Source organism: Gracilinanus agilis, chromosome 4, assembly GCF_016433145.1.
Source record: "Gracilinanus agilis isolate LMUSP501 chromosome 4, AgileGrace, whole genome shotgun sequence".
NCBI lineage: Eukaryota > Metazoa > Chordata > Mammalia > Didelphimorphia > Didelphidae > Gracilinanus > Gracilinanus agilis.
In genome coordinates this window covers 63350634-63373718 of record NC_058133.1, presented here as the reverse complement: position 1 = coordinate 63373718, position 23085 = coordinate 63350634, and the positions used below count along the sequence as shown (strand labels likewise).

The 23085-nt window shown below is 38.3% G+C and overlaps 1 protein-coding gene across 1 annotated transcript in view; it reads left to right on the top strand.

Annotated features, from left to right (window-relative positions):
• LOC123245890 (selectin P) overlaps positions 1-22755 on the top strand; it is a 78498-nt gene extending 55743 nt beyond the window's left edge. The window contains exons 10-18 of the mRNA XM_044674877.1: positions 126-311; positions 4729-4914; positions 11912-12097; positions 12491-12676; positions 15680-15865; positions 18832-18951; positions 20386-20416; positions 21107-21162; positions 22296-22755. Of these exons, the coding sequence (XP_044530812.1) occupies positions 126-311; positions 4729-4914; positions 11912-12097; positions 12491-12676; positions 15680-15865; positions 18832-18951; positions 20386-20416; positions 21107-21161 (1136 nt within the window). The 3' untranslated portion in view covers position 21162; positions 22296-22755. The remainder of the gene's footprint in view (positions 1-125; positions 312-4728; positions 4915-11911; positions 12098-12490; positions 12677-15679; positions 15866-18831; positions 18952-20385; positions 20417-21106; positions 21163-22295) is intronic.
• Positions 22756-23085: the final 330 nt, after the last annotated feature.

Genomic DNA, 23085 nt, shown 5'->3' with positions numbered 1-23085 from the left:
CTTCCTTCCTTCCTTCCTTCCTTCCTTCCTTCCTTCCTTTCTTCCTTCCTTTCTTCTTGCCTTCTTTCCATTCTTCCTTCCTTCTTTCCTTCTTCCCTTTCTTCTATCTTTCTTTCTTTTCTCAGCTAAACAATGCCAAGATTTGAAGCCTCCCATCAGAGGACATTTGAGCTGCTCTCACCCTTTTGGAGACTTCACGTACCAATCATCCTGTACCTTAACATGTGATGAAGGATTTGTCCCAAGTGAGTTAGAAGAGCTGCATTGTTTGGATACTGGAGAGTGGACCTCTCTACCACCACTATGTGAAGGTAAGGTTGCTCCTTTTTCTAACATCTCCACTTATATTTGAGACATGGGCAAATGATCAGCAGTTTGGTATCTTAAGGAATGGACTTATATAGCCACACAGTTCCTAGGTAGGACAGGACACAGAGAAGGACAGTAAAAATGTACTCCACAGCTCAATATTTTGGCATGTAGTAGGAGAAGGGTAGGGAAAAGTCATAGCCCCTGAGATGAAAACATGCTCAAAAATGTGAGAAATATTGCAGAGATGGATTCCAGAAGATTACAAAGAAAGAGGAAACTAGTGAAGGGAGATGGAGGCATAATCTGTTTCTAGGAAAAGTAGCCTAAGGGATTAAATCTTCATGGAGCCCAGCGCTCTTTGTACATATTGTAAAATCCTTTGGGATATATGATGTGGTTTTAAATTATCTTTGTTTAGTAAATGAGGATCCTAAGACAACAAGAAAAGGGAAGCCTACTTCTTCAATATGCTTCAGTCTTTCCATATTAGAGTTGTCACAAGAACTCAAGTCTCTTGAAATCCATATTCTAAACCAACATCTTCTCAAACCTTATATATAGCTCCAAATTGACTACCTTGACTCTTTTTACCCATCATTTCGCACTCTGCATACAGCCCTCACAGGATCATAGCTTTAAAGCTAGAAGAGAATTTGAAGGCCATCTAGTACAACCCCATCATTTTACAGCTGAAGAAACAAGCCCAGAGACTTGTTCCCATGTTCACTTGTCTAATAAGTACTAAAGGTGGGATTTGAATTAAGGTCTTTTGAATTCAATGCTTTTTTTTCCATTAAATAACACTATTGCCTCTCCTTTCACTAGTAGTAAATGCATTAGTTGCTTATGGTAAACTGTTATGTTAATATTAATCTTTTTCTAGGTTTGTCTGAGTTAAATGATAGTTTTCTGAGGTGAGGGATTATGTGTGAATCCTTAATTTCAATATCATCTAGTAGAGTTCTAAACAAAAACATAAACAAGCAATTATTATAATTACTTTTGCTTTGGATCAAACCATTGACCAAAAAGTTCTTAGCCCAAAGCTTGAATGATACACACACACACACACACACACACACACTCTCACACGGGCACACACACACACAAACACACTCATACACATATATATCAATTATTAGTGGCATGATGACTGAACATGGTATTAGGGTGAGCCCAAATAATATGGGACTTTAGGCACCAATGGCTCTTCTGTCAGGTGTCAAAGGGTCTCATGTCTGATACAGTTTCAAGGATGGGTTGAGAGTTGAGAGAACTAGAATATAAACTCTTACCACCAATATTCTTCTCTTGGCCAATTCCTATAACCCACACTGTGGCACATGAACAACTGGAGGACCCAATGCAAATGAATTATAGGCATGGGCTGGGAAGCAGTAAGAGAAGACATCAGTCACAAGCTCTTTTATGACAAACCCCTGAATTTTGTGGTACTGAGCTTAAAAGACAGCTACATATCATGGGCATCCTCAGTGCAAGCTGATTGTTATTTATTGATACTTCCTGTGATTTTTTTTTTGTAATTTTGTGTTTCACTCTGGCTGAACTATCCCTTGACTAAATCTTTCTTTTTATTTTTCTTGCTGTTACCATGTCTTATAAACACTCTAAAGAGAAAGACTAGTCTTCCATTTAGAATTCTTCAGCCCTTCCTGCTGGGTCTCCTAAATAATAATTGAGTAATCTTCCTCACAACACTAGGCAGGTTAATAGAAAGGGGCTTGGAACCCTCTAAATGATGAGATGCTGCTTTACCCAGAATCTTGACTCATTGATGTCCCTCCCATTTCCTATCTCATTCCCACCCAAGCTGCTGCTATCAGAGTACAAAGCCACAATACATTAGAAAGCACACTTCTGGAAATTTTTTTTCTTTCCTTTTTCATTTTTCTTAGATCTTGGTTAGCTGTTTGTTTTCCTAAATGTTGTTTAGCTGTTTGTTTTCCCTAGGAGAGCTAACTTATAATAAATGAACTTTAAGCTGAAACAAAAGGTCAAGAATTTGGGACAAAGTGAAATTTTGAGGTGTATTTAGCTGAAGAAAGAATAAAGAAAGGGGAAAGGTGAGGACATTTTCCTGAAGGTCCCAAATATTTTAGAGATGCATTTCTTCCATGTCTCTGCAAGAAGAAGACCAGTGGGAAATTGACCTTCAAAATATTTCAGGTCTGAAGACTCAGTATACTCACAAAGAGGAAATAATAGCTAGGTGGTAGAATGTTGCATGTAGAATCAGGAAGATCTGAGTTCAAATCTTCCAACACTTACTAGCAGTTGGACTTTGGGCAAGTCACTTAATCTCTCTCAGTCTCAGTTACCTCATCTGTAAAATGAATATAACTGTGCTATAAGGATTGGCCAGGAGAAGTATATTAGTGGTAAGAGCCTGTATCCTGGTCCTCCCACTCCCAGCCCATCCTTTAATCCAGTGATTCCCAAAGTGGGCACCACTGCCCCCTGGTGGGTGCTGCAGCAATTTAGGAAGCGGTGATGCCACAGGTGCATTTGGGGGATGTGAATAACTATAAGGGGATGGTGATAGTATGTGAGAGGGGGTGCTAAGTAATATTTTTTTCTGGAAAGGGGGCAGTAGGCCAAAAAAGTTTGGGAACCACTGCTTTAATCTATGTCAAACTCTAGACCTGTGTTGGTAAAGGCATGGCACATGTGCCCCAGCGCACAGAAGGGGCTGCTCTGTCCCCCCTCTCCACAGCCCCCAAGGACATTTTTCATATGCCCCACCCCTCTGCCCAGTAGCTAAATGTGAGCACTTCCTCCCTCTGCTGTCTGGGGTAATGTGGGGGGCTCACAGGTAGCTTGAAAGTGCAGTTTGGGCACTTGATCTCTAAAACATTTGCCAACACTGCTGTAGACCATTTAGTACCTTGGAGAAGAGCTATTGTTGCCCATACTATTTGGGTTGACCCTAATAATATGTATATGCATGTCTATTGTACTATCATGTATACACATGCAAAGATATGAAATGTGTGTTATGTGTACATGTGTACATATATGTATGTGCATGTTTAAAAAAGCCATGTTTCCTAAAATAACTCAAGGAACAATAATTTCAACACAAAAGGAGTCTTGCAATTTCATTGAATTATAGACCTTTGAAGAAAAAAAAAACTTTTAAAGATAAGAGACTTAATCTAACATTCATTTTCCAGGTGAGAAAATCAAGACTCAATGAGATGAATAAGAGAAAGTGACTCAGTCAAGGTCACTCAGCTAGTGATGTGATGGAGCCAAGATTCAGCTCTGATAGTACTTAGTTATACCACACCACATCCATAGTTACACCACACTAAAAGGGGAGTTAGACTGCTAATCTGTGCTGATTCTGACAAAGAGTAAAGGGCTAGACATTAGAGGTCCTGAGTTCAAATCTGATCTCAGACTCTTCCCTAGCTGGGTGACCCTGGGCAAGTCACTTAATCCCCATTACATAACTTTTAGTGCTCTTCTGCCTTGGAACCAATATTTAGTATTGATTCGAAGACTGAAAGTAAGGATTAAAAAAAAAAGGCAATGAAATTACTTGATGTAACCAAGTCTACATCCTTGAGTTCCTTAAAAGCAGGGATTGATCTTACCTTTTCTTTGTATCTCTAGTGCAGTGGTTCCCAAACTTTTTTGTTCTATTGTCCACTTTCCAGAAAAAATATTACTTAGTGTCCCTGTCACATACTATCACTGCCCCTTTACAGTTATTCACCACCCCCAAATGCACCCATGGCCATCACCACCCCCCTGGATTGCTGCAGCACCTACCAGGGGGTGGTGGTGCCCACTTTGGGAATCACTGGTCTAGTGCCATATTTTAGTGCCTGGCACATAGTAGGTACTTAATAAATAATAAATGGTTAATAAATGCTTGTTGACTTGCCTTGCCTTGGTAAAGGTAGAAGTGGTTACAAGCATCACTGCTTTTCTAAGTTAGAAATGGGGACAACCATAGATAAGATACATATACAGATACATTCACAAATATATGCATATAAATAATTTAATCTATTATAGCATTTTGATTTATTAAAGCTTGAAACCATACTAAGATTTTTGAGACTCTACACACACACACACACACACACACACACACACACACTCAGGCACGCAGGCATGCACACAACCTAGATGTTAAGTCTACTGACTGTCTTCTTTTGTTATCCTAGCTTAAGCTCTTGAATGATAAGCCTTCTTAGGAATCCATGGAATTAACAACTGCATTTTCCCATTAGATTCTTATCAGAAAATGATGGCTATCAATTACACTCTAACTTTGGGAGGGGAGTAGTAAGGAGAGCTACTGAGTGCATGAATACAAAATTATCTGCAGTCTCTAATGTTCTGAAATAAGCTTTTTTCAATCTCCATCTCTTCTCATGGCAGCTATTACATGCAAACCTTTACTGGCACCACAACAAGGAACAATGACCTGTGACCATCCTTTTGAAAATTACAGCTATGAATCAACTTGCCATTTTAGCTGTAATGAAGGATTTTCTTTAGTGGGACCAGATAAAGTGAAATGTGCTACTTCTGGACACTGGACAGCTCATACACCAACATGTCAAGGTACAATGAACTTGTCCTTATTTGTTTCTTATTCATGTGTCATCATAGGACCTAACAATAAATTCAACAGTTCTATTTCACCATTTCATGCTTTCTGCTTAGCTTCTTGTCACCTACTTTTAGACTGGTTATTGACATTTCAGAATCAGTTTATTAGTTTTCCTTATTTAGAAGGCAAGAATCAACTCAACGACCTGTTTCCATACGTATATTTGGACTTTGGAAACATCTTCCCCTGAAAATTTCTCTGGACTTCTGTCAGAAATGGGAGACAGACTACATGAAGTCATGTCTAGAAGGGATTCAAATTCAAACTAGATGAATCCTTGAAATTATTTTGTTTTTATTATTTGAGTTTTAGTACATGCACAGAATCCTAAATTAATGAATATTTCTCCCTATTTTGGAAGATGAATATAGTATTGAGTCTTCTTGTCCATTGATCTTTCCATGACTAGAAACTGTTGTGTGGAGATGGAAAGCATGGAATCCCTGCAAAGATACAGGGACAGCCTCACCCAGTCTTTGCAGGGATTCCATGCTTTCCATCTCCACACAACAAAACCCATTAGTCTCTTTCTCAATACACAGGCATTACTAATCCTATTAACTATTTATTTGATAGACAATAAGCTTCCATAGTTCTTAAGGGGATAAAAAATTGGGGGAGTCATCTTCCTGGAGGGATAATAAATAAAAAGACAATGCTTCTCACTCTTTATTGAGCTGTCCTTCCCCTGCCTACTGTCTGGGGGTTTAATATGTATATTTTTCCAGTTAACTATCTAGAGAACTACCAGATTTACAAAGTATTACAGATGGAAGATAGTTCTGAAGTCATCTAAGGACAATTTCCCCATTTGCAGAAGGAAAGATTGAACTTTTAATCATAAATCATCACTCCATTTTAGAACAAACTTGGGATTTTATCAGAATAATAAATGCTCCATGAGGAAGTTCCTGCTACCAATGCATATTCTCAAGTTTCATAACCACAAGCTATAACTGTACCAACTGGTAGTAGCTCCCTCTCAAATATATGCTTGGAGTGATCAAGTAAGATCACAAATCATACTATTATCATAAATTTAGGGATGGAAATATGCTTAGAGGCCATTGAGTACAATCCTTTCATTTTACAGGCAAGGAAATTGAGGTTCCAAGTGGCTAGTTGACTTGCCCACACACATCACACATAAGTAGTGACAGAACCAGGATTTGAACCCAGGCCTTTTGACTCAAAAATCTAGCAATCATTTCAATGCTGAGATCCCTTCCAACTCTAAGATACTATAATTCTACAAATGAATACATGTTTACAAATTTATTCCTGGAAAGACTACTTTAAAGTACATAACAAATAATGATCTGAATATTATCTGATACCAAATATCTGATATATCTCAGTACCTGAAAGTCAGAATTACCATTAATTACTACATAGCTCAGTTAGAATTTCACACTAATGAAGTCAAAGCTATTCATTTCTGGCTTAATTTTTTCTAGCTTTATTATCTTATATGGTCACATTTTGTGCCTATTCTTCCTTACTAGCTACCTCACAAAAGGCTGTCACCCATACCAAGAATATACTCTCCATCTTATTCCTTCTTCTCCCATTGAATCCTTAGCCTCTTTCAAGGCTCAGCTCAGGTGCCATTTCTTGTTCAAAGTCCTTCCTGTTGTATTCATGTATCTGCCTGTCTACCATCCCTTGCCAATAGAATGGAAGCCCTTTGAAGTCAGGGACTATTTTATTCTTATCCTCAATGCCTTGAACATATAAAGGGCTTAACAAGTGTTGGTTGGGTTGAGTTGAAAGCAGCTGAGAAAATAGGATTGGATTCTAGGATCATAGATTTAGGACCAGAAGGGTCTTTAAAAGTAATGGTGCAACCTTTCGTGTTACAGATGGAGAAAAAGAATTTAAGGGATTTGTCCAGGTTAGTATCCAAAGCATGATTCAAACTCGGGTCATCCTCACCCTAATTCTAACACTCTTTCCATTAGACTACCTCATTATTTAGAGCAAAGCAATTTTTCTATTTTTGAAAACAATTACAAGACCATTCTATAAGAACCATGGCTCATGGCTTTCTCTTTCTATGCAGACTGTCCATAATTAATCAAGTTATGGAGCTTACATATGACATTACAATAGTGCCCTCTACTGTCCAATAACAATATTATATAGTAATAAAAAAGCATTCTTTTTCTACTTTTCCTTCACCCCATTCAACATAATGAATAATCTTTCAGACAATGGATCTCTTAACTAAACCAATAGACCAGTCCTTTCCAAGGGGCCCCAAATCTTTCCTAATTGTCTCATCATTCTTCATGATCCTTTATCTATTCCCTAACTCCTGATTTTTTTTAAATTTTTGTTGTTCTGGTAAAAGATGCCCATCTCTATTCATTATGATGAGATGAACAAAAAGAGAAAATATATCATTAAAGAAATAGTTATCTAGAGGAGAGTGATAGTCTTTGAATTGAAAATTATATACCTAGGGGTCAGCTGGATAGCTCAGTGGATTGAGCCAGGCCTAGAGATGGGAGGTCCCAGGTTCAAAACTGGTCTCAGACACTTCCCAGCTGTGTGACCCTGGGCAAGTCACTTGACCCCCATTGCTTACCCTTACCACTCTTCTGCCTTGGAACCAATATACAGTATTGACTCCAAGATGGAAGGTAAGGGTTTAAAAAAGAAAAAAGAAAATTATATACCTGGAGACAGCAGAGTATCTTAATCTGGGGTCCTTGAACTTTATTTTTAAAAACTTTATTTTTAAAAACTAATTATATTAGTTTCCTTTGAATCCTATGTATTATTATTTTGTGCATTTAAAAATAATATTCTGAGAAGGTGGCCCCAGGCAGAACTGCCAAAGGAGTCCCTGACAATAACCTCTAATTTATAATCACTCCTGGCCTGGGGAAAATGTTAGTAAAGGCTACTCTGTTGGAAGGTAGATGATCTATCTGTCAAAGGAGATCCTAAGCAGTTTGAGTTGAAAAGACGGTTTTGCACAATAGCCAAGTGGCTCTGTGGATAGAATGCCTGCCCTGGAGATGAGAGGTCCTGGATTCAAATCTGCCTTCAGACACTCTGTGTGACCCTGAGCAAGTCACTTAAGCTCAATTGCCTAGCCCTTACCATTCTTCTGCCTTGGAATTGATCCTTCGTGTTGATTCCAAGACAGAAGGTAAGAGTTTTTAAAAAAGAAAAGAAGTCTTTACACTTATTATTTCCCTCTGTCCAATGAGTGCAGGTGTTTAGGAGGTCATGAGGGATGACAACAGAGATCCCAGACCTGGCTTGGTTTGAATTTTCCTTTGAGGTTCCCCTCAAATGTCTTCTGTTGGCAGGCAAATGATCTTGGGTTCTTGATGCCTCTGGCAGATTTTATCCAGCTGGAAGGGCTTTTTCAATGACTGAAGAGACTGTGTGTCTTTTGGCTAAGGACCATACAAAGGAGAGACCAGTTAGTCAACAGCACATAACATGCTGCTGTGTTACATAGCAGAAAACACACTGGATCTGGAGTCAAAAGGACATGGGTTCAAGTTATTTTCAACACATACCAGCTACGTGACTTTGGGCAAGTGACTTGTTCTCACTGAACTGTAGTTTCCTCATATGAAAAATGGAGATGGTCCCATTTGTGCTCTTTGTATATTTTAAAACCATTTATAACTTTTTCAATTGAACAGAATTAGGATAGCAAAATTGAGCTGCCCCCCTCGAATCTGCCTTATTGACAATCCCTTTTCCTTATTATATCCTGCTTTTTTTCTTTGCTGGTCTAAGACAGTGATTATGATTTAGGTTAGCAAATAACATATCCTTTAGAGACATCTTTAAGGGTAATCAACTCGAGATGGTTTCCCCTCCAGATGTCTCTCTCTCTTCTTCCACTTCTATCCCCCATGCCACAACGACTAGCAAAGTACAGCTGTATTTGACCATATTGCTCCCATGCCCATCCCCACTTGAAGTGTCCTTCATTAAGGTCAAATGTTATCCGAGACAAGGAAATTTGCTTCCTCTTAGTACTACATATATAACCAGGAAGATAATTCTAAAAAAGTTATAGATATGGCATTTTTCTTTCACGTTTACATCCTTTTTCCTGGTCCCAGGATTGAGAAGATCCTTTTGCCTTTATTTCCAGAAAATGGGATCTATAACACTGGACCCATAGGCAGTTAGTCCCTAGAAACTCATGAGAGATCATTTCTCTATGAGTTGACTTGGAGCTTTTCAGTATAATGAAGTCGATCAGCATGAGAAGAAGCCATTTTAATATATGTGGAGAAGGGCTTAGGGTGATAGATATCCTTCTCTTCTTTCTTGGATGTATACTTTGATAAGTTTTTAGATGGCCATAAGAACCTATCTGATTTGAATCTATCATGTTTTCAAAGTCAAATCAGATACTTCTAAATCACTTAACATCATGCCTAGTACATGATAGGTGCTCAGCAAATGCTAATTCCCTTCTTTCTGGGATCAGATTCAAGGGAGAGCCAGCCCTGAATAGGGTCTGTGGCACTGATTCAATTCTCCCTTCTTTCAGAAATAGGAAGTGATAGCAGAGAAGTCCCAACACAGATGGGAGATCAGGAATACAATCCTCTGAAATTACCTTCAATCTATTTTATTCATACTTCCAAGTATTCAAATTGCTTCCATCTATAAGCTATGGATTCCTTGAAGGGAGAGATAATTTCATTCTCTTTCTATCCACAATGTCTTGGTCTCTAACACAAAGAAAGGTATAATAAGGATTGGTTGAATAAGAATGGTATCAGGAACCCACAGAAAAAGAAATAGGCATATGTTAACTGAAAAGAGACCATGGGAAAGAGTGTCAGTGTCAAAAATAAGGTCAAAACCAGAAATCCACAATTGCGTCTGAGAAAAAGCTAGCAGAAAGCAAAATCTGGGTTTTGAGCTCCAAATGCCAATATTGGGAAGTGGACGAGGAATGGGGTCAGCCACTGAGAGTTAAATTGCTTATTCACAATGACTTTATGGAATCAAGGAATATTACATTTAGCATCTTATTACCTAGCCTGGCTCAAACTCCTTTTACGTAGTGAGCTCTCCCTATTCCCTCTCTGCATTAGTCTTTGCAAAGTCTGAGATTACAGATAAAGCCCAGTTTATCTTTAATGTCAAATAAATACCTTCTATATTTGTCAGGAGAGTAAACCTGATGATTTTTAGAGCCTTAAGCCTGGAGTTAGGAAGACCTGAGTTCAAATTTGACCTCAGATGCTTACTACCTGTGTAACCTAGGGCAAGTCACTTAATCTCCATTTGCCTCAGCTTCCTCAACTGTAAAATGTGGGTAATAACAGTACTCACATTGTAGGGGTTAAGTGAAGATAAATGGAGATAATATTTGCTAAAGAAAAAAAAGAAGCAGCATTTAATACAGTGCCTGGCACATAGCAGATACTCTATAAATACTTCTACCCTTTCTCTCCTTCCCCTTCCCCATTCAATTCTCAAACCTGAATGCCCCTAGACATAAAAAAATTCTCAAATCTTTTGAAAGGTTTAAACTATCATTCATATCATATCATGTCAAATATCAATCATATTATTGTGGTTGTTCAGACATAGTCCTGTTATGAGGACCCCAGAACTTTGCTGTCTATACCTCCTGGAAATTGAAAGTCATAGGAGTCCCATTATGAGGACCCCAGAACTTTGCTGCCTATACCTCCTGGAAATTGAACATCATAGGAGCTGTCCAGGAAATGAAGGTTCTGAAAAGTACTTCCACTCTGAGTCAGCAAGAGGGAAAAGTTAACCAAAATGAAATGTGGTCAAACTGGCATTATTCTAGGTCTGCCCTGCTATTTAAGACAAAGGAGGGCCACAATGACTGCAACAATGTCAATGGTAAGAGGAAACCCAAAACAATTGAAAGTGAATGATGCAAAATTTAAAAGGACAAATTTGGCCTGAGAAGAAATATGAAAAGATACCTTCCTTCCATTCTTTTGGCTGGGAGGGGGGTGCATGAAACAATGCTTCTATTGTCATATCTCAGATATATTTGTTGATTTATGCTGCTTCACTCCCTTCTTCCTTTTCATTAAAAAAATTATTTGTTATAAGAGGTGATCTCTGGGAGAAGGCTAGAAGGGGGTATAAGGGAAATTAGACAATTTAAAAAACAATACACAACAAAAATTATTTTTACAGAAGACAAAAAAGGGTCAATCAGCCTGCCAGTGACCCAGATATAACACGTGGCAGATCCTATTAACCTAGAAAGGTTCTGAGCAGGAATTTGGCAATGAATCATTTATCTTTCATCTGAAGACTTCTCTAGCTAATCACGAAAAGGCCTGTCTAGCCAACCAGAGGGGTGGCTTCTAGGGGATTTTTTTGGACAATGCAGATTCATGAAAACTATTTCAGTATGGAGGACTTAATGAAATACGGACTTATGAATTGCCAACATATTGATCATCACAATCACTATCATTAGTAAAGTCATTTGTTAATACGTTCCTGGGCCAGAACTTTGACCATTTTTATGCTGAATTTTCTAATGCTAATTTACACTGTCTAAATTCAAATGACTCAGGTAAAGAGTCATCTTCTACTTTGCCTAACTGATCATTACCTTAGCTAATAGATCTTCCCAATTAGGAAAAAAACACAAAACTTTATCTCTGTCTATGATATAGTTCAGTGATGGGCAAACTTTTTAAAGAGGGGACCAAAGGAAAGGAAATGCTCATCTGTCAGTCTGTTTCTAAGACAACTCTTTCGAAATTTCATTGTATTGTATCCTACTTATTGTGTTCGTCAGATTAGGAATAAAGTCGCACAGCCGGACAGAACATTTCAGGGGGCTGCATCTGGCCCACGGGCCATAGTTTGCCCATCACTGATTATTGTGATAATGGATAGAATAAAATGTTTCTTTTATGAGCTTACCACAAGAGATTTTGTTTTACATTCCAGCAATCAAATGTCCACCATTAGTTGCCCCACATCAGGGGGCATTCCATTGCTCGGGGGAAAATGGAAATATGAGTTATAATTCTACTTGTGACTTTTCCTGCAAAAGGGGTCTTATGATAATAGGACCCCATCTACTCAAATGTACAGCTTCAGGATCCTGGACCTCACTCGCTCCATCTTGTAAAGGTAAATTATCACTTCACATTTTTAATAATAATTTGCAGCTTATGAAATGCTATACACATACCAAATCTATGTACAAGTATAGTGACATCATATTATACCCATTTTACAGATAAGAAAGTTGAGGCTCAAAGGGGTGAAATGACCTATTTACAATAAATGGAAGACCAGGATTCAGACCTACTATTTCCCAGGACAGTACTCTTTGTACTGTTTCATCACGTGTAGTACCATGACTTCTAGACTGGAGAAGATGGGAGTCATAGTTCACTTTTGCTGGAGAAAGCTGTCATAGTCAGTTTGAGGATAAATTTAAGTTCTTAGGGTGCTTGTTCAACAAAATAGCTTTCATTATAGGTCCATGATGGTAACATTTCTTTTTTATATATATTCTAGCCATCAGGTGCCCAGTATTAGATGACCCAAGGTGGGGGAACATGGAGTGTTCCTACATCCAGAGAGATTCCAGGGATAGCACTATCTGCCATTTTACCTGTGATGAAGGCTTTGTACTGAAAGGACCTGACAGTGTGCAATGCTTACCTTCTGGTAATTGGACAGCGCCTCCTCCAACTTGTGAAGGTAAAGTCTGGTTAAATTTGAATGAATGAGTGAAGGAGGGCAAAGAATCTAAGATAATGATGAGGTTAGAAACCTGGGAGACTGGAAGTGTGATGGTGTCTTTAACTCATTGGCACTGAGATGAGAATTAAACCCATGAAAGAGGATTAAATGAAAAAAAAAATAAAGTGTAGAAGGAGTACAAAAGAGGGGCTAGGACAGAATCCTAATGAACACCCAAAGTTTGAAGGCATATTGTGGAGGATGAACGAGGAAAGGAGACTGAAGAGTGGTCACACAGAAAGGAGATGTAGGAAAGTGTAGTGTCAAACAACAACAATGACAACAACAACAATGACAACAATAGAAAAGCCTAATCCAACAACTATAACCAAAAAAAGAGAGCATCTTGGAAGAAATGCAATTGTGTTAAGTGAAGCTAATAAGTTAAGAATAATAATGACTTGGAGGCAGTTGGGTGGCTCAATGGGTTGAGAGTCAGGCCCAGAGATGGGAGGTCTTGGGTTCAAATCTGGTATCAGACATTTCTTAACTGTGTGACCCCAGACAAATCACTTGACCACCATTGCCTAACCCTTACCACTCTTCTGCCTTAGAAGCAATATACAGTCATGATTTTAAAATGGAAGGTAAATGGGTTTTGAAAAAAAGAATGATGAGGACTGAGGAAAAAAACATCAGATTTTATAGTTAAGAGATCATTGTTAGTTTTACAGAGTTTAGCTTCATTTGTGTGAGGAAGACAGAAGCCAAATTGGTGAATAGGGTTCATATTTTTATAATAAGAGGACTGGTTAAAAGAACTAAGGATGTTCAGCCTAGAGATGACTTGGGGGAAGAAGAAAGGTGACACGTGCCATCAAGTGTATAAGGGATTATCACATGGAAAGATTAGACTTGTTTTATGTTGCCCCAGAGTTAGACATTGAGATGAAGAATACATGTTGCAGAGAAGAAAAAAATCAGAAGAAAAGAGTCTTAGTTTGAGCTATCCCAAAGTATAATGGGGTTTCTCAAGAAGTAATGAGATACTCTTCTTTGGAAATTTTCAGCTTAAGGCTGGATGGCCACAGGTGGGATAGTGGTGCCCTTTACATAAATAAGTTAGGAAGAAGGTTGAGTTGGATGGGAAAGTGAGAGGTAATGAGTGCTGTTTTAGACATGTTGAGTTTGAAGCAACTATTGGAAATATTCATCAAATGATTGGTAAAGTGGTTATGGAGCTTAGGAGAGAGATCAGGGCTTATTATATAGACCTATGAGTCATCTGAATAGAGATAAGCAAATCCATTAAAGCAAATGCAGTTACCAAAAAATAATGGAGAGAGAAAAGAGAAGAGATACTAGAACGAAGTCTCATTTAGTGTCCAGGAGCAAGATAATGACCCCACCAAAGGAGATTGAGAAGCAATGGTTAGACAGGCAAGAAACAAGAGCCAAGAAAGAGCAGGACCACAGATGCCATGGGAGGAGAAAGTATCCAGGAGAAGTGAATGGTCTACAATATCAAAAGCTATGGAGAAGTCAAGTAAATTGAGGACAAATGAAGGCCTTTTGCATTTAGCAGCTAAGAAATTTCAAGGCTATCAGATGGGTGAAAGCATTGGAAGAAGATTGCAAAGGTTTGAGAAGTGAGTAAAATGTGAGGAAATGATGCCAATGAATGTGACTTTCTAGGAAATTGAAAGGGAGAGGAGTTATGGAACAATAGCTTGTGGAGATTGCAGGAGCAAGTAAATGTGTTTTGCTTTTTTTTCGTGGTGGAAAATTTGGGGCATTTTTTGTGGATAGTGAGGAAGTAGTTAATAGAGATTGAAGATGAAAGAGAGAGGAAATAATTGATGGGGCAAACTCCTAGTGGAGAGAGGAAGAAATAAGATGAGAATAACAAATAGAGTATTTGACTTTGACAAGTTAAAAGGCCACCTTTTTATTAGAGATGAGCAAAATTAGAGAGAAAGAAGAGGTCATGCAGAGGGGTTTTGAGGTGTGGAGTAAGAAAGAACAGGGAACACAGAACAAATGGCTTCTGGTTCCTCAGTAAAGTAAGAAGCAAAGTACTCTGCTAAGAAAGTGAGGTCAAAGGCAATATGGGAGGCTTATGGGAAGGGGAGTAAGTTCAGAATTACTGTTATATATAAAATGATAGAGTCTGATATCAGGGAAGAAGAAAAGGATTGAAGTATAGCAGTGAATGCTTAGTTGAGATTAAATAATATAAAATGAACCCAGTTGAAATAAGTGTATGAATATCCTTGGCATGGTTCAAGGAAAGGTGAAGAGGAGCAAAAAGACGTATGATGGAGGTAACCCAGGACTGGGGTTTGGCAAGGTATTGCCAGAATAGGACAAAAATACAAAAGATTTAAAGAGGGAGGATAATGTTTAGGAGAACTGGTTATCTAATTGAAAATCAATCCCATCTTGATTCTATGTATTATCATTCAGCAAACTTTATACTTCTATATTCCCAGCACTGAATCTCTGAACACCCTATCCATAGTTTCTTTTACTATGTATAAAGTTGGAAGGGTTGGTAAGATTTTGAGTGGAGGAAGCCTATAGAAGTTGGTAACTTAGTCTTACTTTTCCTGTGTCCCACTTTATGGTTTATTAATGGTAGTGGTCCAGACCTCTGATTTCACAAGGGCCAAGAACTCCCTTCCACAGATGCAAACTGGCCATTTGTCTATAAGTTCATCTTAGAGAGTTTCACTGAGAGGTTAAGCAACTCACCCATGGACATACAGTATAAGTGAGTATAGTATAAATTTATAGAGATAGGGACTTGATGCCAAGGTTGGTTCCCCATCCACTACATCATGCTGCCTTTACATATAAACTTCATATTTATATCTAAATTAAAGGATGCCTCCTCTAAGGGCAACTATATTTTATTTTATTAACACTAGTTGTTATCATCATATTAATTTACCCAGGAGAAAATGAAGTGAGACTGATTTTTAATTCATGTCATTTTTTTCCTCCACATTTTCTCTACAGTTGTCAAATGCCCAGAACTGATTCTTCCTAAATCAATGCTGATGAATTGCTCTCACCCTTGGGGGAACTTCAGTTACGAGTCCACATGCATCTTCTATTGCCCCACAGATCAAATGTTAAATGGCTCCCCAGAAATAAAGTGCCAAGCAGAAGGCGATTGGTCAAAAAAGATGCCAAGCTGCCAAGGTATGTTAATCTAGTGGGTCAGAATGCCACCTTGATATAACTGATGGCAAAATCAGTGCAGCTTTTCTGACTCTTTCTAACAGGTCTCCCTCTAAACAGTTCTATATGAGGTTTCTTTCTCCTTGAGCAGTGATTTTGCCAGCTATTCACTGATCATTTTTTTAACTTTCAGAATCATTAAGTGAATTCATCTCATTCACTTGTAACCTGCTGCTTTAACTTAGTCCAGAAAATTGCACATTTAAAATTTCAGATTTAATTTATATAGGTATCTGATTTGTGATTCAAGAGGTAATGTTACTCAATGATTTAGATTTTCATTGACCTGCACTTTCCCATCTCCAACTGACTATTGAAGATCCCAATCTGTATCCCCATAGACATTTTCAGTTCAATATCTCCAAATTTAATTCATTGGCTTTCTCCCCTCTTCCTATCTTCTTACTACTATCAAGGGTACTATCATCCTCCTATTTTCCCAGGTGCAGAATCCAAGAGTTATCCTCAACTGTTCACTCCCTCTACACACATCCAATCCATTGCTGTCTTGTCATTTTTTATCGATAGAATATCTCTTGTTTATGTTCCCTTTTCTCCTCTACTATTGCCACCATCCTGGCTCAGGTCCTCATTTCCTCATATTTAGACTACTGCAATAACCTGTTCCTGTGTCTTCCTGCCTCAAATCTCTCCCAACTCCACTCCATCGTCCACTCATCTATTAAATTGATCATCCCAAAGAGTAAGTCTGACCAGGTCATCTTCTTATTCAATAAACTCCAGTGGTTCCCTGTTCTCTCCAAGATCAAGTATAAAATCCTCTGTTTGACTTTTGAAGCCCTTCATAACCTGGTTCCTTCCTGCATTTACAGCTTTACTCCTGAATCCATTTGGATATGAGAAGTGAGATCAAGATCTTCTCCAAAGAACTGACAACTCAGGCATTCTCCACAAGCCTTATTGTATTTAGGGAAGGATGGCAGTGGTTTGGCCAATAGAAAGTTGGGATAGTCTCACCCCCAGAGGGGATTTTTTTCTTCTTTGTCATCTAGTAAGGAATTGATTGTTTGGGTTTGGATGTCAGGGAAAGATTGCTTGAGTGGTTAGAGCTTTGTTGTAACCAAGGGACTGGTGTCACTTTTACCCAAGGTTTGTTTCCCCATCATGGTGGGAAGGGGAGAAAGCCAACTGCAGATGGGATGGTAATAATATGTTAATCATCCTGGGAGCAACTCTCAGTCAATTTTTGACTAGTTTTTGCACAGGTTCCCAGGAGGGAAAGTTCCTAGTCCACTGTGCCTTTGCTGATTGGCCAATTATAGAACTTCCATACACATCCTTCTAGCTGCCTGCATAAACATTCATTTTACAACCTGTCTGCATGGTAGCCCACATCAGTTCCATGTACTCTACAACCCAATGATACTTATTTCTTGCACAAGATTCTCCATTTCTTCACTGTGCATTTTTTTAGTATGAAGGATAGGGAGGAGATGAATTATCTTTAATTCTTACTTTCTGTCTCACTAACAGCTCTAAGAAAGAAGGGCAAGGGCTAGGCAAATGGGGTTAAGTGATTTGTCCAGGGTCACACAGCTAGAAAGTGGCCTTACTGCCTGACCGTATGTTTTCATTGGATATCCTCCATGTCTGAATTTTTCTCCCTCTTCATCTCCATCTGCTGGCTTCTCTGCATTCCATCAGGTGGTCTCGTCATTGTCAAGAAGTTTTTCCCATTCCCCATAATTCTAGTCCCTTTGTTCTGTGATTTTTTCTTATTTATCCTGCTTATGTCTTGTTTGTATGTTGTTATTGTTGTTCAGTCATTTCAGTAGGAACCAACTCTTTATGACTCCATTTGTGGTTTTCTTGGCAGAAATATTGGAATGGTTTGCTATTTCCTTCTCCAGTTCATTTTATACATGAGGAAATGGAAGCAAACAGGATTAACTAACTTGTCTAGGGTCATACAGATACTAAGTGTCTGAAGATGGATTTGAACTCACAAAAATGAGTCCTTCAGGAAGAGATTTTTTCCCTTTCTTTTTATTTCCAGTGTTCAGCACAGTACCTAATAGATAGTAGGTGCTTAATAAATGCTTGTTAACTTGTCTGTCTGGGAACTCCCTTCCCTCATGGAGATCACAACCAATCCATAATTTAGTTGATGATCTTGAAGAATTTCTTGACACTCAGAGAGATTAAATGAATTGCACACTATCACAGACCTACTTAGTATTGGAGTCTTCTAGAGTCCAAATCCAACATTCCTTCCAGCACAATGCCAGACATAGAGTAGACACTTTATAAATGTCTCTTTGTTGATTGATTATACTATAGTGCCTCCCATCATCCAATATATCACATCTCAAAAAAAAAAACAACATGGATATCCATTGTTTGTGTTTCCAGTATTTCAGTTTACTCTTAAATATGGTGGCAAACTTTTGTTATTCATAATAAAAGCTATTCAAAAGCTATTAGAAGACAGCAAGGAAGACTGCTATCTTTCCTGTTGGATAGACTCCCCCATGAGAAGCTTTTGGGAAGACCTGGTTGAAAATAACATAGGATAGGAAGACAATGGATGGGTAGTCATCTTCACCATTGGAACAAACTCCATAATTAGTGAGATAACAGTTCTATTTGTGTATTCGAGTACTCATTTCTAGTGTCCATTGTGTCATTCCTTTTATTAGGTTCTTACTCTGACTCACTTAAGCATTCTGCTAATGATTTAATCACTATTGATAAAACTACTCTCTTTGCCCATTCATTACATAATAATTTTTGTGATATCTATTTCCTTCTTCACATTCTTACATTTGTTTCACTATCAGCAACTCTAGGACCTTTGATGAAGAAAATCACTGATTTCCACAAGTTGGCACAATTTCATAGTGCTTTGTAGAATCTTTGGATCTCTTTGGTTCTAGTACTAACCTGCTAGGGGGGATTTATTACAGGGAACCCCTTGTCCATCCAGGAAGCACTGACTTACTTTGGAGGAGCAGTTGCATCTGTAACAAGTCTTGTGATAGGTGGTTCAATCCTGGTTATTCTAAGGAAACGATTCAGACAAAAAGGTAAGGGAGAAAAGATAAGCTCTTTATAGTCTATCCATTGCTAAGTGGATTTTAAACCATTTCTTCTAACTCCACTGCCATGTGGTCTTCCTCATTGCTCTTTACAGAAAGTAACCAACAACAAATGGGTGGGGGAAGGTGGGAGAAGAAGGTCCATATCTCCAATACAGGATGTTTTGTTTAGTATGTCATTCAGATGACTTAAGTAAGCATTACTTAAAATTCTTGACTAGGATCTCCTGTCCTATTTAGCTCCATTTCTTGCTTACTTGAGGGGAAGAAAAAACTCATGGATATTCTTTTATAGTCTGCCTACATCCTTTGTTTCTGCTGCTAGCCCCATTCACTAGGAATATATCACATTTCTGCTACTTTTCCAGGACAAGTCTCATGTCCCTTTTGGGGACAATTGGTAAAGTCAGTAAGTGAGGAAAAGTAGAGTAATGCCCACAGTATTGCAGAGCTTAGTGAGGAAATAATAGCACCCTCTATCACTATTCACTTAATGTCTCTCTACCTCATTCCCAGCCAAACCTAAAAGGACTAGAACAGGTATTGGGTTATTGTGGGTCAATCCTTGTTGAAATGAATTCTCTAATTCCTAATGCCACAAAGGAGTCTTGTTGGACATCCTTTCAAGAAGATGCATTCTTTAGTTTTGAAATGTCTTCAGGGAAGCCTACGTAATAGATGGTGAAGAGCCAACCATTTCTTCTCTCCCCTAATCTCCTTAATGACTACTTTTGGAAGGAAAAATGAAGATTCATTTGGAGGACATAATCATCTCAAGGACCACTAAAAAAATGCCATAAGATTATAGATCCACAGCTTGAAGAGACCTTAGAGATTATCTAGTCCAATCCGTTACCCTTATAGAGAAGGAAATTGAAACCAAGAGATACAAATGACTTGTTCAAGTTCACACAGGGAGTAAGTGGAATAATCAGAATTTGAACACAAGCCCTCTCATTCCAAATCCAGTGTTTTTCTCAAAACATCATGAGGCCTCCTTTGGGACTTGTTCTGACTGGACCAGAGGGGCCAGAGAATAGCTTATACTAATTTCCAATCTTAAACTATCTCCTAAAACCAGCCTAGATTTCTTATCTACCCCTAACCTGAGGCTTTTACCTAGGACTTTTTAAATTTGGCCATTTTACAGATAAAGGAACTGAGATTCAGAGAGATTATGAATTGCTCAATATCTTATAATTTGACATTGAGCAGAGATTAGAGGCTAGGTTTTCTCACTACGACTACCCAGCATACCCCTCCCTTATCATCTCTTAACATTTTGGAAGTCACCTTATTTTTCCTTTATTCTCTTTATTTTTCCCTTATCATACCCTTTATTAATTATCTTTTTTTACCCTTTTGTTCCTTTTCTTTTTCTTTTAAACCAACTCTTCATATCTTCTCACCCCTGATTATCAGATGATGGAAAAAGACCCCTGAATCCTCAAAGGTAAGGTAGAAATATTTTTAAGTTTTTAAAAAGCCCTTACCTTCCATACTAACATTAATATTAAGTATTAGTTCCAGGGCAGAAATGTGGTAAGGGCTAGACAATTAGGATTAGGTGACTTGCCCGGGGTCACACAGCTAGGAAATATCTGAGATCACATTTGAACCCAGGACCTCCTTTCTCCAGGCCTGGCCTTCTATCCACTTTCTATCCACTAGCTGCCTTAGGTGAAAATATTTTTGATGATGTAATTTCCCTCATTTGTTATTTAATTGATTATGCTATACATGAATGATAGAAACAAGGCTTAAAATGTATGATATCTTTTATTTTCCAGATACCAAGTGTGGAGGATTTATAATGATTTTGTATCTAAGTAGGGTTGGAGGGAAGGACTGCCAAAAACTCACTAGGGAACTGAATTAAAGATTCATGTAATACTATTTGCAACTGTTGTAAAATCCTATGGAAAAACTAAACAGTGACCTTTGATGGAATCTTAAAAGTTACCAGGGTAGAATTTAATTAGCACACATCTTATTTTTCAAAGGGCTCAACCTTTCATTAAGTTAGTAGGTCCTTTTGGATGTATGCCATATCTTAGTTTATTTGAAAAATAAACACTACAAAAATGACCAATCAAAAGACTTTCCATCCTTACACAAACACCATCATCTTTTCATTCTATAGCCTTATGGGAACACCTGGAGTTTTCACCAATGTGGCTTTTGACTCAATTCATTAAGGTAAGTGGTTTGTGGTGATAACTTTGAAGGAAAAAAAAGGAGGAGGGTGGGTGATGAATTATGAGTTATGAACCTTTATAAAATGATCATAGATTGAATTTTGGCATAAGATAGAAGCAATGATGGAAACTGGATAGTTGAGATACAGTGACCTCATCACTGATGAAGAAATTACAACTTCAGAGCCTCAATGTAAAATAAGAATAATAATGCTTAGACAATTTACCTAAAAATACTTTGTATACCTTAAAGCACTATGCAAAAAAGTTGCTACTATGACTATTTGTGTGGCTTTGGGAAGGTCACTTAATATCTGTGGGCTTCGGTTTAATAAAGGAGTTGGCTCTAAGGTCCTCCCTTCCAATCTAGATTCTCTTTTACAATTTAGATCCAGGACCAAGGATCCTTGAAATACATAAATGATTTGACTGGTATAAATCCCTCCTCTGATACATACCAGCTATAGGACCCTAGACAGGTCACTTAACCTCTATGTCCAAGCCATCCTCTCAGGCTCTGAAAAGCAGAAAAGGTGTTGCTCTGCATCAGCAGAGGGAGTTCCTCTCAGGGAGCTCCTTATGCTGATGAAATCACAAGTGATTTCATCAGAAGCTATATTCCTCCTACTGGGTGCTGCTGTGCAAAGCAGAGATGTTCTATTGAGTCAATATTGTGCAGGTTGTGCAGCTAATGGTGGAAGGATGATAAAGCAATGAGTCAGAACTTAGCTAAGTTCTAGTCTAGGAGTTGGAAGTTCATGACTACTACTTGTAGGCTTCCACTGACTCTTCTTTAGAGAACTACTCTGGCGAATAGGAGCCTAGGCTCAAACAAGGCAAGTTCTGTATGTCATTAAGGTGTGGAGGATTGAAGTAAGTTCTCTCTCATTTTCACAGACCTGCTTCTCCACAGTAGCACCATCATCTTTCTCAGGATCCTCTTTCTGAATATGCCCATTCCTGCCAGACTTGACTTTTGCTGCAGCTTACCATCTGCAGTTTTCTGTAAATATCTGTAAATAAAAGATGTTGATTTCCTCTAGGTTTCCTCTGCTGCTAGTTCAGTAGGGTTGCAATTCTTCTGAGTCTACCACTCACCACTTCTGTCCACTATCCTTCTCCACCATAAAACAGCCGTAGCCAGGACCGGAAGTTTCCAAAGAAGCTGTGAAGAATTTTTCCCCCCACTCCAGGCATTACCATTTGAAATATCAGTGCTGTCCAATAGGATTGGGAACTGGGAACGGTTGGAAAAATCAGACCTCAGTAGCCACCATATGTTGGAGTGAGAAAAAATGAAAGAGTTAAGGAATCATCTTTAGAAGGAAAGAGGAAGTTCCAGCCTTGGAGACACAGCTTGCACACATAACACTCTTCTGTCTCCACTGGATCCTACTTAGGAGAGCCTTCTCTGATATCTGATGTTGAGACCTCTAGGTGGTGCCAGATGATGAAAGAAGATAAAGAATCGACAAAATCCATAAAGTTGGCCAATTCTTCACTAACATTTCCATCTCCTTTTCTCCGTGCCTGACCCACCAAGGATCAAAATTCAAATACCACATTAAAAAGAAAAAAGATTCTACAAATCCTATAACCTTCTATTGGCTGATTTCTTTAACGATGCATAGTCTACACATATCCCTGCATTTGTTATTAAAGTTACTATTTGAGTGTAGCACTCTCAATTTGCAATGGCTCCTTAATCAATCTATTAAGTATTTATTACATACTTACTCTTGGATAGCTAAGTGAATAGAGCACTGGGCCTAGAGTCAGGAAGAATTAAGTTTGAATCTGGCATTAGATACTTAGGGTGTGATCCTAGGCAAGTCATTCTACTTCATTTGCCTCAGTTTCCTCATCTGTAAAGGAGCTGGAGAAGGAAAAGACAAACTACTCCAATATCCTTGTTAAGAAAACC